The sequence below is a fragment of the Dromiciops gliroides genome, chromosome 1 (assembly GCF_019393635.1).
Source record: "Dromiciops gliroides isolate mDroGli1 chromosome 1, mDroGli1.pri, whole genome shotgun sequence".
Classification (NCBI taxonomy): domain Eukaryota; kingdom Metazoa; phylum Chordata; class Mammalia; order Microbiotheria; family Microbiotheriidae; genus Dromiciops; species Dromiciops gliroides.
The window spans coordinates 705515864-705532261 of record NC_057861.1 but is presented as its reverse complement, the minus strand read 5'-3'; the positions used below and the strand labels follow the sequence as shown (position 1 = coordinate 705532261).

General features: G+C 45.9%; 1 protein-coding gene across 3 annotated transcripts in view; it reads right to left on the bottom strand.

The window, feature by feature from the left end:
* FGD5 (FYVE, RhoGEF and PH domain containing 5) overlaps nt 1–14096 on the bottom strand; it is a 186227-nt gene extending 172131 nt beyond the window's left edge. For all 3 annotated transcript variants that reach the window (XM_043979716.1, XM_043979719.1, XM_043979717.1), the window contains exon 1: nt 13731–14096. In XM_043979716.1, coding sequence (XP_043835651.1) covers nt 13731–13743 — 13 coding nt within the window. In that variant the 5' untranslated portion in view covers nt 13744–14096. The remainder of the gene's footprint in view (nt 1–13730) is intronic.
* Nucleotides 14097–16398: the final 2302 nt, after the last annotated feature.

The following is a 16398-nucleotide window of genomic DNA, read 5'->3' as shown; positions in this document are numbered from 1 at the left end:
CCCCTCCCTCCTCCCCTAGACAGCAGGTAATCTGATATAGGTTATATCTATATATCTCTATACATATACATATATATATATATACACACATATATATATATATATACACATAATAACATTAATCCTATTTCTGCATTAATCCTGTTACAAGAGAAAGAATCAGAGCAGTGATGCAAAACCTCAAAATAGAAAGAAAAAAAAAACCAACAGCACCCAAAACAAAAGAAATAATATGGTTCAATCAGCATCTATACTCCACAGTTCTTTCTTTTTTTTTTCTTGGATTTGGAGATTCTCTTCTATCATGAGTTCCCTGGAACTCTTCTGTACCATTGCATTGGTGAGAAGAATATAGTCCATCACAGTAGGTCAACACTCAATGTTGATGATACTGTGTACAATGTTCTTCTGGTTCTGCTCATCTCACTCATCATCAGCTCACGTAAGACCCTCCAGGTTTCTCTGAACTCTTCCTGCTCATCATTTCTTACAGCACAATAGTATTCCATTGTATTCATATACCACAACTTGTCCAGCCATTCCCTAATTGATGGGCACCCCCTCAACTTCCAATTCCTTGCTACCACATAAAGAGCAGCTATAAATATTTTTGTACATGTGGGTCCCTTTCCCCCTTCCATGATTTCTTTGGGCAAAAGACCTAAAAGTGGGATTGCTGGGTCAAAGGGTATGCACAGAAAAGCATAGTTTCTAATGTTTGTGCAGAGCAGCAACAAAATCCAAAAAAAAATGACTATTTAAAAAGTATAGGGGCAGCTAGGTGGCGCAGTGGATAAAGCACTGGCCTTCGATTCAGGAGGACCTGAGTTCAAATCCGGCCTCAGACACTTGACACTTACTAGCTGTGTGACCCTGGGCAAGTCACTTAACCCCAGTTGCCTCACCAAAAAAAAAAAAAATATGTAGGGTGTAGTGAGGTTTGCTTAATGGCAATAAAAAAACAGTAAGTAGATGGAACCCAGGCATCATTCATGCAAACAACTACTTTTCTTTCTGTTTGTATTTGTATTCCCAGACTCAACATGGTGCTGGGTATACAGTATGTACTTTATAAATGCTTAATGACTTGACTTGTTGATTAAATGATAGGTCTTCTCATCTTTACTCTCCCATGCAATCCATAGTTCATGTCATCGCCCTAAAAATCTTATTTATGCAGAAACCTGGTCCTATCGCTCCTTTGCCATTTGATGGTTCAAACTCATCTTCATGAGCCTCCAATACTTACTAGCTGTGTGACCCTGGGCAAGTCACTTCACCCTGTCTGCCTCGGTTTCCTCATCTGTAAAATAAGCTGGAGAAGGAAAGGGCAAACTATCCCAGTATCTTTGCCAAGAAAACCCCAAATGGGGTCAGAAGAGTCAGACATGACTGGAATGACTGAGCAACAACACTGTCTACCAAAAAGGGTTCAAACTCCTTACCTGGTATTCAACTTCCTTCCACAATGTGGTGTCACCCTAGCCTTGTACCATTGCCCTCCATATATCTTATGCTCTGGTCAAAATGGACTCCTTGCCTTCCCTCCTATACACACCCTGTACTTCCCTACCTCTGCTCACGCTATTTCCTTGGTTTGAAATGGTCTTTCTCTCTATCTACAAATTCTTGCCAATCCTTTATAGCTTAACTTAAATTCCAGTTCTCAGATCTAGGGCTAGAAGGGACCTCAATGGCCATGACCCATTTTACAGGCGAGGAAATGAAGCCTAAGGAGATTAAGTGACTTCTCGAACATTGTATAGACAGTAAGGACAAGAGGTAAGATTTGAGCATGAGATCTTCTTAATGCCTTCCCTGACCTCTCCACTCAGGAGTGATCTTGAATCCCTAGATTTTATATCATACTTTGATCACCTTTATGTCCTTAACATGAATTATTTTGGATTGTTATTTTTATTTATGTGTTGCACCTCCCTACCAGATGACCATAAGCATCTTGAGGGCAGGAGCCAGGTTCTCCTGAATTGTCTCATATTCAGTGTCTTTTAGAGTAAAGCCTGAACCAAAGTAGATGTCAGTTTAATAGAAGGATAACATTTTATATCAATGGAGCATATTCAAAAGTAGACTCGGACTTCCTAAAAAGATGGTCAGTTTCCTGTTGACCCATAATGCTGGTCAACCAGTGCAGGTAGGACAACCATTTGTATTGTAGAAGGAATTCATGACTTGGACATGGCTAGACTGAAGGAACTTGGAAATTTCTTCCGTCTTTAGGATAGGATAATTCTAAGAAAATATTCTAAGCCTTTGGCTAATGGATATCTTTGGCTTGCTTAGTACCAGCCTTATAATTAGGTAAGTAGTGGTATTGGGTAGTATTGAGAGGAGGTTGGGAAAGGTCTGCTTGCCCCCCACATTTCCTATCTACAACCTCTCAGTGCCTGAAATTCCACGAGATTTCTATCTTTCCCCTAGGAACCAAAGTGATTTTCCTTAAGCACCGGACTGACTGTCATTTCTCTAATAATTAAAGTATACTGCTTCCCTATTGTCTATAAGATCAAATATAAGGCAGCTGGCGGGGGTGGGGATGGGGGTGGTGGTGTAACTTTTAAAAGCTTTCAGAATCTGGTTCCGACTGACCTTTCCAGCCTCCATCATACATTAACTCCTCTTCCTACACTTCTGATACTCCACAAGTTTGGCTAAATTAACCTTCCTGCTCTATCTCACCAAAAACTCCATCTTCAGTCTCCATGCGTCCGCCCTGCCCATCTCCCATGCCTAGAACACTATCTTTCTTTCCTCTGCCTTAAAGAATCCCTTACTTCCTGTATAACAGCTCCCCCTCCACTTTCTACACGAACCTTTTCCTGATCTTCTCAGTTACTAGGCCTCCCTCAACTACCCGATTTATTTTGTTTATTTGGCATATACTTAATCATGGACCTTGTGACTCTGAATAGAATGTAAATTCCGTGAGAACAGAACTGTGTTGTTATCTTCATGGTCTATCAAAATGCCTCCTATATAGTAGGGGCTGAATAAATTCTTGTTGATTGATTCATTCCATTGTTGAACTCACTATGAATGTGTGAATCCCCCTGAGAAGGAGGAAATATCTTAAGTTTAGCAGATACTGCCTGAGTGAGAATTGTGACAAGGGCTGAGAGAGAGGCAGCAGCGAAGGAGAGAACACATCAGAGAACATCGATTCAAATGCTGGATATGTCATTACTTATATGATCTGGAGTAAGTCAGTTCTCTGCTCTGTATCTACCTCACTGTTCTTATCCATAAAATAAAAAGGTTGAATGGACTAGAGAAAAGCTGTCAAATCCAGCCAGAGCCAGATCAAAATGTAATTGGGAGATATTTAACAAAATAAAGAAAAACACAATAAAACACAGCTAACATTATGGTTTCAAACTACATCAATATGCAATCTTCCCAGATCCTTATGTGCAGATTCATGTACCCCATTCCTGGTTGAGTTTGATGCCACTGGAGTAACTGACCCCTAACAGCAGTTAGGTGGCATGGTGGATACGGTACCAGGCCTGGAGTCAGAAAGACCTGAGTTCAAATCCAGCCTCAGATACTTCCTAACTGTGTGAGCCTGGGCAAGTCACTGAACTTTTGTCTGCCTCAGTTTCCACAACTGTAATGTGGGGATAATAATAGCATCCATTTCTCAGGTTTTGTTGTGAGAACAAATGAGATAACAATTATAAAGCACTTAGACATTTCTGACCCATGATAGGCATTTAATAAATTTTTTTTCTTTCCTCCCTCCCTCCTTCCCTCCCTTCCTCTCCTTCCTTCCCTCCTTCCTTCTTTCCTTCCTTTTCTTTCCTTCTTCCCTCTCTCCTTCGTTCCTTCCTTCCTTTCCTCCTGCCTTCTTACCTTCCTTTCTATCTATTCCAACTAAAACCCTATGGTTCTACTTTCTTTAGGGAAGAGGGAAGGGGAAGTGACCCGGGCCAGCTGAGGTTGGAGGGGCTGGGGCAAGACACAAAGACTCTGCCCTGAAAGACAAATTTTGTCAACTTTCCATTTCCCCCACTGGATCAGCCTAGCCCAGTGTGCACTACTTTATATTGCTTTCAGGTATCTCATGTCAGACATTAACCGTTTCTGTAAAATTATTCTCCCAGGGGGTGGAGAGCTCATTTTTCACCCTTAACAGGTGGCATTTTGCAGGGATGTCAAGGGAAGGGGGATGGGAGCATGTGGGGCCGTGAAAAATGGGTGTCCTCTCAGGAGCCTCTGGCTCCAACCCCTTCAACCCATTCTTCATTAAAGGCATCCTATTGATCTGTGGAGGACTCGATCCTGAGGAAAGGTTATAGTAGGTGAGAGAGCTGTGATCCTTCAAGATAATGCCTTCCAAACCAAACTGTTAATAAGTTTGAATAATGAGTTTCTCTTCTCTGTCATAGAAGATCACTCTTCATTATTCTGTCTCAGAGATTGCAAACTGTTCAGTTTAGAACGAACCTTGTAAGTCACCTAGCACAACCTCCCCATGTGGCCCTTGTCTCCACTTTACAGAGGAGGAAATGGAGATCCAGAATGAATGAATGAATAAAAATAAGTATGAAGCGCTTACTATATACCGCTACTGTGCTAAGCAAGACAATTTCTGCTCTCAAGAAGGTTAGAACTTATTAAGGGGAGACCTCGAAAGGAGAAGAAAGGGTAGCCAAGCTTTGGCATGGTTTGGCAATGGCTAGGAAACAGCATGGTACCCTGGTTCTGTGTAGATTAGGTGAGAAATCACATCTATGGCAGAGCTCAGGACACCAAGGGCAGAAGTAATTTGCCCAAGGTTCTCCACTTAGTTAAAGAGCCAGGATTAGAAGCCAGTTCTCCTGATTTCAAGACCACTACTCTTATCAAACCACCAGGCTGCCTCCCTCCCTCGACCTCATCTATCCTTAAGCTGACCTTTAACCTGGACACATCCTTGGCTAACGGACTTCTTTCCCCAAACAGAGAGCCTTTCATCCACCCATGCCATGCCCCTGACATCGCTGCCATGTATGATATGGGGATGATACACCTTGACAGCACATTCTGGGTCAGATTGCCTCAGAGGTTTGCTTTCAGTTGACTGCTTTAAACAATGTATGTTTCTTCATTTTATTCTCCTTTCTGCCTAATGTGGACCACTTGTTGCTTTCCCAAACTTAGTATCCCATCCACTGTCTCTGGGTCACTGCACAAGCTATCTCCCTTGCTGGGCATGCCCTCCTTTCTCACTCCCAACTCTCTTAATCCCCAGCCCCCCTCAAGGATCAGCTCATGTGCCATACCCCACAGTAGCAGTAATAATAATAATGCTTATGACAATGGTGATGGTGATGATAATAGCTAGCATTTACATGGTGCTTTAAGGCTTGCAAAGTGCTTTGTAAATATTGCCTCATTTTATCCTCACAATGACCCTGGGAGAGAGGTCCTATTACGATCCATATTTCACAGATGAAGTAACTGAGGCAAGCAGGTTAAGAGACTTTCTCAGGATTACAAGCTAATAAGTATATCTCAGGCTTAGATTTGAATTCAGGTCTTGAGGAGGGAGGGAGGAAGAAAATTTAGAACACAGTTTAAAAAAAATCAATGTGAGGAAAAAAAAAATTCAGATCTTCCTGACTCTAGATGTAACACTCTATACATTGCCCCAGAGCAGCTAGGTGGCAAAGTGGATAAAGCACCAGCCCTGGATTCAGGAGTGCCTGAGTTCAAATCCAGCCTCAGACACTTGACACTTAACTAGCTGTGTGACCCTGGGCAAGTCACTTAACCCTCATTGCCCCGCCAAAAAAAAATAATAAAATTTAAAAATATATACATTGCCCCACAGGAAGCCTCTTTTGATCTCCTTATTTGTGAATGCTTGTAACCCAGAATGCTCAGCTCTACTATCGTGAAAAATATACACTGGCCCATGAGCTGGTAAGGCATGGGATCTAGCCCTGGCTCAGCCACACTCATCTCTGAGACGCTGAGCAAATTAGTCTCCTTGCCAGTGAAATAATAATTAAAATTTCTATGTCCCCTCAAGGTTTGTAAAGCACTTGATATCTATTGGATCCTTACAAAAAACCCCAAGGCAATATGATGCCCGTTTTATTGATGAGAAAACGGAGGCCTGTGCTCACACAGCTGGAGGAGTCAGAGGACAGGCTTGAACCCAGGTCTCCTGCCTCCAGGTCCAGTGCTCTTTGCCCTGCCTCTCTCCACACCCATCCTAAAAGTTGGACGGTGAACCAAGTCCCTTCCAGCTCTAGGATTCAATGTTCTACCCAACATCCTGAGGGGAACTGTGGCATCTGTCAAGTTCAGGAAGGACATGCTTGAGGACACAGGTGTTACCCACAGTACACCAGCCTTGCAGAAAAGTACCAGCTGCTCTGTCTGCTTCAAGCTTGCCCTCCCTCCTGGATAAACAAGTAAACACACAAAGTTGATGCTCTTGCAACTCTGAGAATGTGGGGAGAGGATATCTGCAATGGCAGGAGCCTACATCTTAGACTGGACAAATGCCAACCTGGCCAAAATACATCCTCCCTCCCCTCCCCCAAACATTTCCCATCATGTCCCTGGGCAATGCACTTCAGGAAGTTCTTCCTGGAATCTACCTTCCATCTTCCCTGAAACTGGTTAAATTCCATTCAATTGAACAACCATTTATTAAATGCTCAGCATGAGCCTAGTTCTCTGAATGATCCCAAGCTTATCCCAGAGACAAAGGCCCGTATCTTAACACCAATATTGCTTCAGTGGTGTTGTATGTTTGGCTACAGTCACTATAATCTCAGAATGATTGAAGTTCCCGACTGCCCCAAAAGACAATGCAGAGACGTGGAGGGAATGACATGGGAGAAGCCGTGTAAATGATGGCACTAGGAAATGAATATTTTCCAGGAAAAAAAATGATGGGCCAGTCACACACATATTGAGAATTAATAACAAATAGATAATAATAGCCAACATTTATATAACATTCACTATGTGCCAGGCACTGTGCTGAGTGATTTACAAATATTATCTCATTTTATCCTCAAAACAACCCTGAGAGGTAGGTGCTCTTGTCATCCTTATTTTATGGATGAGGAAACTGAGGCAGGCAGAGGTTAAGTGACTTGCCCAAGGTCACAGAGCTAGTAAAATGTCTGATGTCGGATTTGGTCTCGAGTCTTCCTAATTCCAGACCTAGCAGCTTCTCTATTCACTGTGCCTGAAACTGCCTAAATGAGAAACAATGGCTCCCATGTCCTTGTTGGTATCAATCAACCAATCAACTAATGAGTGCCTATCGAATATTAGGCACTGGAGATATATAGACAAGAGCCAGATAGTCTTCTCTCTCAAGGAGCAGTGGACATGTCATGTCAGGGAGAATAAGATGAAAGTGAGGCCCTCTATCACATCTCCTGGGCCCTCTATGGTGGATTGTGGGGAGGGGATGAAGTCACAAAGGTTGGCCAGGCATAGAAGGCTTGTGAGTTGCATCAGCTGAAGGGAGTGACCACCGTGCTTAGATAAACCCAGGAGAGTGTTATCCCTGCCTAAGGAAGCTTACATTTGAATGGGAGAGACAACATGTACATAAATAAGGTTTTACCTGATCTATAGAGAACAAGGGAAGGGAAGGGAAGCTTAGAAGGGAAGAATCTAGTAGCCAGATCTAAGAAGAAAGGCCTTCTACAGAAGTCAGTGTTTTAGTAGAGTCTGGAAGGAAGCCAGAGATTCGAAGAGGTCAAGATGGGAGGGAGAGCATTTGGAGTAGAGGGACTGACTGTGCAAAGTCAGGGAAGTGGGAAATGGAGGATCATGTTAAATGAGGTGGAGCAGTGGATAGAGCTCCAGGTCTGGAGTCAGGAAGATATCTTTCTGATGTCAAATCCAGTCTCAGACACTTACTAGCTGTATGACTCTGGGCAAGTCACTTAACCCTCAGTTAAGTGCCTCAGTTTCCTCATCTGTAAAATGAGCTGGAGAAGAAAGTAGAAAACCACTCCAACTATCTTTGCTGAGAAAAACCCAAAAAGGAGTCGTGAAAACTTGGACACAATTGAAAATGACTAAATAACAGCAAAGAATATTTGAGGAGGCAGATAGCAAAGACATTGAGCTTGATCTTCTTCATCCTTCTAGTGCATGTTATCATATGGCTAGGATTAGGGGGTATTTCAGCGGCTGGAGTTAGGGGTAAAGGCTGTAGCTGGAGTTAAAGGTAGAGCTCTAGTCAAGATTTATGGCAAAGGTTATAAGTAGGATTCAAGGTGAATCAGTAGCCAAAATTTGGGATTATTCTGTGGTTGACTTTAGGGCTCCGTCTGTAGTTGCAATCTAAGGTTAGTCTGCAACCAAAGCTTGACTAAGTCTATAGCTAGATTCAGTCTGTGGGCCATAAAATGGAAGCAAGTCTAACCTTTGGATGTTGGTACCCCAGGACAAAATTCTGATCTCCCCATCCTAGTTATGGCTCTGGTTGATAGTATATATGTAAAATTATTGTCCAGCAATAAATGAATGGGCATACTGTTATGTATGGAGACATACAATAAAACAAAAGATGAAAAGGTACCAGAGAGATCTAGTTAGGAAGACTTCCTTCATCAGAAATCAATAGAATTGCCATTCCCAAACATTTCATTCAGATGACTATAACTTAGCATCTTTCTCTTGGGTACCTTCTCCTTCATTGAAGCTGGCATCATAGATATGGATAGAATTGAAGAAGATCCATTGAGTATCACATCCATGAGCCTCTAACTACCTGACTGAACCTGGATATGATGCTAAGATGATCTCCATACTTGCATGCTACAGACAAAATTGATCGAATCCAACAGCCAAACTGGGTTTTCCTTTCTCTAGGGATGAGTTAGTTGATCCTTTCTCCTCTTACCCCTAGCCATTGGCCAGAGGGGAGGGAGGGAGTGGAAGACTGGATCTCTCACCATAAAATATGCTCTTGCTATATATAAATCCTGGGTCATCCGCATGGTTGCTCTACTTGTCTATCTCTCGTTTCCCACTACAGTGTTTAAATCCATTTTCTGCTTGGTGGAGAAGTCATTTTCATGACCTTTTATGCTCCCTTGATCTGTCACTAAGAGTACTGGAAAAGTCAGAAGTGTAGTATGGTGGAAAGGACCCTGGTCTGGGAATTAGGAGACCCGGTTTCTCATCCCAGATCAGACACTAACTGGCTACAAGCTCCCAGGAAATGTCACTAAACCTCTCTGTACCTCCTTTGTTTATCTTTCAAAAAGAAGGGGCTAGGGGCAGGTAGGTGGCACAGTGGATAGAGCACTGGCCCTGGAGTCAGGAGTACCTGAGTTAAAATCCGGCCTCAGATACTTAACACTTACTAGCTGTGTGACCCTGGGCAAGTCACTTAACCCCAATTGCCTCACTAAAAAAGGAAAAACAAAAACAAAAACAAACAAGCAAAAAACCAAAAAGAAGGGGCTTGACTACATGGCCCCTAATGTTCCTTCCAGGTCTATATCTATGAGCCTTTGAGCTTTCTTAGGACCTCAGTTTCTACCTTTGTATAAAAGAGGTAGTTGGAGTAGATGGATGCTCTTTACTCTTGCTCTGACATTCAATGAGTCTATCTCTATCCAAGTTACCAATTTAAGTGTGGGCAGGGGAGGGAGCAGTACTTAGAGAGATGCCAGGTAACACTTGCCTCCATGAAAATGATAGAAGTGGCAATTCTATTGATGGTTTCTTATGAGGAAAATTTTCTTAACTACTTTCCCCTTTTAATCTCTTCAGATTTCATGTAACTCTATGGAAGGAAGGAAAGCAGTATTTATTAAGTGCTTGCCATGTGCCAGGAATTATGTCTCCAGTATTATGTTCACCCATTGGTCAATGGACAAGAAGATCACTTAAAGAGTGCCAATCAAAGTCATAACTAGAATGGGTTGACTGGGACTTTGACTCAGAGTGCCCACACTTTTTCCCTATCTGCCCTCTGATCCACTCTCTTATCTTGGCAGAGTTCCAAGTAAAAGGATGGCTAGTAGGGGGGGCAGCTAGGTGGTATAGTGGATAAAAGCACAGGTCCTGGATTCAGGAGGACCTAAGTTCAAATTCAGCCTCAGACACTTGAAGCTTACTAGCTGTGTAACCCTGGGCAAGTCACTTAACCCTCATTACCCCGACAAAAAAAAGGGGGCGGGGGTGGCTAGTTCATTATAGCTCAGATAACCATAGTTAATGTTTATAGATGGTCTAAAAACCAAGTGATCCATAGCAGTCTCTGCCTCCTCCTCAACCACTTTGTCACCATTACTAAAGAAACAGCAGGTGGCCACACAGGACCAAGGTCCTTTTTGTATTTGTCTGTTTCATGGATTCCCATGATCAGAGAATTTATCACCCACTGGCCAACCTACTGGTGATGGTAACCTAGCTTGTCTGGTTCTTGAGAAAACTGACCCAATCTATGAACCAGCCTCTTCTAATATGCTTGTGGTTATTCAAACATGGATGGAGGATCAACGTTTTAAAGGTGCAAGTAACCACATGCAGTACAGTGTTTTGTTTTTGTTTTTGCAGGACAATGAGGGTTAAGTGACTTGCCTAGGGTTACACAGCTAGTAAGTGTCAAGTGTCTGAGGCTGGGTTTGAACTCAGGTCTTCCTGAATCCAAGGCCAGTGCTTTATCCGCTGTGCCACCTAGCCACCCCCATACAGTACAGTTTAAGAAAATCACTGAGAAAAGAGTCAAACTGGGTCCTAATCTCCCCACTGCTCTCAATTAGGAGGTGTCCTTCAACAAGTCACTTCCTTTCTCTGTGCCTCTCTTTGCCCATCTGTAAAATAAAAAACATGAATCAACCTGAAGGTCCCTGTCAACTTGAAGACTGATTCTCCGAAAACAAAAAGTCAAGTGTGCGCTCCCAAACACTTACAGTGAAGTTCCAGTTTTATGGCCCTGAGTTTATTTAATTCTGATGTATCCCAGTTCCCATTGAACTCCCACACCCAGATGTTCAGATATCAGCATTCAATTGAATTTTAATTTAACTTTTAGTACTGAGCACCCCTAAAATGCCTAAGCAATGACCTAATGATCTATAATTAAGCTGCCATTCACACAGTCCATTGTTCTTGGGCGTGCTCTAAAGAGTGTATATTTCTGCTATCCAATCAAGGGCCAATCACTTGGCATGATTATGAAAACCCTCCTCCATGTCAGCTGCCCTCTCCCAGCCCCTGCCCAGTCAATAAAGTGCTATCTGCTAGACTCTAACCTAAACATGCCAGTAGCTTAGGCACAAGCTGCTGGTGGCCACAGAGCAGGGAGGAAAGGCCTCATAGAGGCAGATGTCATCTGGCCCGTTATCCCTGCAGTTCTGGAAAGCTGGAAACTCTCACTATTGTTTTATTTTTTTTCTCACTATTGTTTTAAAGAGAGTTAGGGCATAGGAAAAAAAAATGACTAAGGCTCCAGTAGGGCTGCTCAGAAGGAGGAGGTGAGGTGGTAGTGGGAACCTGGGACCAAGGTGGCAGACTTGGGACTCAGAATTCTCTTTCCACTGTCACTACCTATGTATAGTGCATGTTATTCCAGGTATGCTTCCCTCTACTAGGCTGCTCCTCTGTATAAAGGAGCTAATAGCCATGCCCTCTTCCAGGAAACGTTGGCTGGATCCACACACTAATCACAAACACAATGTACCAAAAATGCCCCTCAGAAAACCCCAAATGCCTATGCCTATATGTGTCTATGCCGAAAACACACCCATTTCCTTTGACTCTCTCCTAAATCAAGGGAGATTTTTTTTCCTTTGTCATACTCAGTCTGCTCCTTGCCACCAGCCTGCACTTAGCTCTTAAAGCAGACAATGTGATTTTTTTTTTTGCATTAAAAGGGTAAAAAAAAAAAAAGCAGCAAGCAGCAGGATATGGGTTCCAAGACAGGCAAAATGGTGGCTTCCTGTTTCTTTAGTGATGTGCAATTGGGGTCACTTTTTTTGTACATGAAAAATGCATCTTGCAAAAATTTTAAGTGGGGGAAGAGATGTTCTGTTAGCTACCACATTGGGTCCTGGCCCTTTGAAGATCTTATTCCCCTAATATCTTGGAAGGAGGATCTCCTACTCTATTGGGTTTGAAAGCAATGGGGTGCAAAGATGCACAAGAGGGGGATATCGCCCAGACCCACCAAGACTACGAAGTAGGTCCCAGTGTTCTCCCTTGGTTCTGAATCCCTGGTCAGGGATGGAGGATATGAAGGAGGAGAGCCCAGGAAAGTGCTGTCTGGAACCGCAAAAGGGGTGTTTCCTTCCAGCATGAAGTCAGGAAAGAGAGGCGATAGAAAAGGCGCCCTAAGCCAGAGGCGGCCCGAGAGGGTGGTTCAGAGAGAGGTGGAAAACTGACTTGTTTTTCTTTTTGTTTTTGAAAATTTCATTCTTTGTGGCTGTGAGCTCGGAACTCTGGTGGGTAAACTCACAATGAAGAAACTACAGTACTGGGGTGGAAAGTACTCCCAAAGGCTGGCACCAACGTTGGGGGAAGAGACCTCGTTTCCCACCCCAACCCCCGGGAGGGAACCCTGTGAACGGCAGAACCACATACACATTAGCCTCTCTGGGCAAGCCCCAGAGCCAGAGTCGGTGAGGGCCAGTGAGTGGAGGAGATCAGGCAATCGCAATGCTGGCGCAGCCCGCCTGCCGGTCGGGTTGCTCTCTGAGAATCCGCTTCAAAGGGTCGGAAGGGGAGAGGCGCTGGGGGTCCGGGCTCTCAGGCTCCGGAAACCGGGAGACGGAGGGCTGTGAAGGGCAGGAGTAAATCCCCTCTCCCACCCCGGGTCGAAATGACATCTGGGGTTGCGCGCACCTCGGTTCTAGATACAGCTACGGGAAATCAACAAACGAAGCCATTAAAGGCTTGATTCATTGATATGGGGAGGGGGTGCTTTCCCTACCTCCCTATTCATTGACTCTTTTATGAACTGTCTCCCTTCTCCTCTCTAATCTAGTCCCTCCAAGAGGAAAGATAGGGAAATTACCAGCCCAAATCGCAGAATGAACTGTGGACCAGCCAGACCGGGTAGTCCCAGCTTTTCAGTGCCCTGAAGGCGGACCCCTGAAGAGAGGGGACCCCGGACACCCACTGCTAGGAGGACCCTTCCTTTGAGGTTTGCAACTCCGTCAGCCCTAACCCCGTCGCTTCCATCAGCCTCCAGGGCCCGAGTTCTCCAACTTCCCTGCCGGTTCCCCGGGCGCACACCAGTTGCTCCGCTTGGAGAGCCCCTCCCCGGGATGGGTGGGGAAGAATTGGTTTCTTTCTTTATTACTGTTACGGGGGACGCGGCAGCTGGATATGTCTCACTCTGTCAGCTGCAACCTTCCCAGCTCGCCCGTGGGGCTCAGGAAATAAAGTTCCCCAGGTCCAGCGCGTTCCCTTCTCGCTTTGCCCTGCCTCGCGGCTGGGCGCGACCGAGAGGTCCCTTTCCCAGCCCGGGCAGCGCCCCGCCGGCCCCACTCCCAGCAGGGGCAGCGCCCCGCGGGTCAGTCCCCAGTCCCCCGGCCGCCTGCCCCGGGTCCCCGAGGCCGCAGTTGGCAGGGACAGACATCTGCAGGCTGGGCTCTCCGGGACCCTGAGCCTTTCCTGGGAAGGTCGGGCTTTTGAGGATGTTGCAGCCCCAGGAGCCTGGGGCTGGGCAGCTGCGCTCCTCGGTCGCCCCACTGCCGCCTCTCCCCGGGCCCCGTGGACACACCTACCTGCGTTGTTCATCTTCCAAAGAGCCGAGCCAACTCTCCGCCGCAGTCCCCTGCCTCAGATCATAGTCCCACGGCCCTGGCAGTCCAGGGTTCGGCTTCTCTCTAGAGCGCTCTTCCTCCCTCTCCGTCTTTCTCGCGCGTGCACTCACCCCCACCCTCTCCGGACCCCGCTTGGGCAGGCGAAGGAGGGAGCCCCCTAAGCCGCTGGTTGGGGGAGAGGGCGCGGAGAAGTTGAGTGGGGGGCTCCGGGGGCGGGGCCGCCGAAGTGCCTGCCGTGGCTACGCTGGGCGAGAGGACAGTCTGGCCTGGGGGAGGTCGGCTGGGGCTCAGTGGCTGCGGGGGGCGAGGCTCGGACCCGGCGGCTGCTGCTACTGCTGCTGCTGCTGTTGCTGCTGCTGCTGCCGCCGCCGCTGCTGCCGCTGCCCGGCCCCTTGCTCTGCCCCCCTCCCTCCCTCCCTCCCACCCTCCCAGAGCCCAGAGCAGGGCGAGCGCAGACTCGCGGTCAGCTCCGCTGGTCCCCCTGTGCTAGCTGCGCTCTGGTGGCCGGAGCTTCCCTCCTCCTCCTCCTCCTCCTTCTCCACCACCACCTCCTCCCCCTCCTCCCCCTCCTAGACATTTCCTTTCCTTTCCTGAAGAGGAAGCCCTTTTTTGCTCAGTCAGGGATTGAAGGCAGTGGAGAAAACCGAGGGGGGCGAACAGCAGCCAAACGAGCGGAGATTTAAAGGGACAGTGGCCGTTCCGTAAGCCACCCCTGCCCCTGAGGCCCCATCCTCCATCCCTGGGAAGCTCCCTCTTGAGCAGGGGTACTGCCTGGGGCCCGCTAGGCTACGGAAGATTTAAAGAGAGAGATTTGGATTTATGTCATTTACCTCCCAGCCGAAGGTGTTCGAGGTGTGCGGGTGTTTGGGTTGGGCTGGGGAGGGAGATGAAAGGCCGCTGAGAGCTACCTCGGCTTTCCAAGAAACCCGGGGGCTAGCAGCAGGAGGCGGTGAAACCTCGGGCAGAGACCGTGGGAAGCCACACTGAAGCGTATTTGCCAGGTGGATACAAAGTGTACCTGGTCTGTCTGGGCGCAAAGCGTCCGACGTGGAATCAGATTCTAGCTCCTCTCGTCTGGCGTAGGGAGCGCCCTTTCTTTGGGACCCCAGTCATATATCGTAGGTGCACCTTGTTTTACGCAACAGATAGCTTTGTGGGAAAGTTTAGTATAAATCGATTTTTAAAAAAAATCAATTCCCTCCCCCCTGCCCCCCTTAACACACCAGAGGAGCCAAGTACTTAAAGGAACCAGCCAGAGGCTTCTTTTGTAATGCAAATCACCACTCTCTAATGTATCCACTTTATGAGTGTGGATTTTTGTGTATTAGACTTAATTAGGGGGAACTCCACCTGTGAAGAATGGAGGTGAAATGAAAGTGCGTGGGGGGCGGGGTTGCTTCCGTATAGGGGGAAAAAGGCTAGCTGCAGTGGGGATGGGAGATAGAATCAAGTCCCTCAACAAATCCTCTGGGAATTGAACTCCTTTTAACAGAGTTGTTGAGGCTAGAGGGGGTTGGGAAAGGTTCTATGTCATAGGATCACAGATTTAGAGCTGTTAAGAACCTTAGAGGCTATCGAATCCACACCCCCCCTCCCGTTTTGCAAATGAGGAAACCGAGGCAGCGAGGTTCAGTAACTTGCCCAGGGTCACACAGTTAATAAGTAGATGAAGTGGGATTCGAGCTGACGCTCCAAGTCCAGTTATCCACCATACCAAGCTGTCTCTCTCCTTGGTACTTGGTCTCGATGGCAATGGAGGAGGAGACAGAAGTGATACTTCAAGTTCTGGCCTCTTGCTTATTGGCAGGCTGTCCTTACTGTCCCCTAAGACCTGCACTCTGGCATGGATCATAAACCTTGTCACAAAATGTCAGAGTCGTAAAGGACCCTATACTACTATTCTGTCCACACCCACCCTATTTTACAGAGTAGGAAACTGAGCCCTAGAGAAAGAAAATGACATGCCCAAATTCTGTTGTAACAGAAATGGAAGTGACTACCTTTTTGGCCAATCCAGACACTGAAAACATCTGATTTCATCTGAAGGGGAGAGCGGGCCTTTAACTGCGGTAGTATAGCAGAGGGAATTCATATCTTCGATACATTGCTCTCTCTCCTATCAAAAGAGGCAATGTAGCTTACTGAAAAGGGTTTTGGAATTGGTGCTGGTAGACCTGGATTCATGTAAGGACTCATCTTTTACTACTAAGTGACCTAGACTAAATCACTTTATTCCTCTGATCATCAGTTTCATTTAAAAATGGGAATGATAAATATTTGCTTAATATATTTCAGCTCAAATGCAATAATGCTTGGAAGGTACTCTATGACTTATTAGAATCATTTAGAACAATAGATTTGTTCTATTATTAAGCTTATTATTACCTGTGATAAGGGAGTACCTAGTAGCAAATGTGCTTAGAACTCTCTCTTCATTAATACAGGTATGATTACATCTAGTTTGTAGATCAGCTGGTATTTATTTCTTTGTCCTGCCTTTGGGAAAGTGTTTTAGCCCTACCAACAGAGGGAAGGCAAAGGCAGGGCTATAGGGGAGGAGGTGATTCCTAAATCAGGCATTTGGAGTGTGTGAGTGTGTGTGTGTGTGTGTGTGTGTGTGTGTGTATAC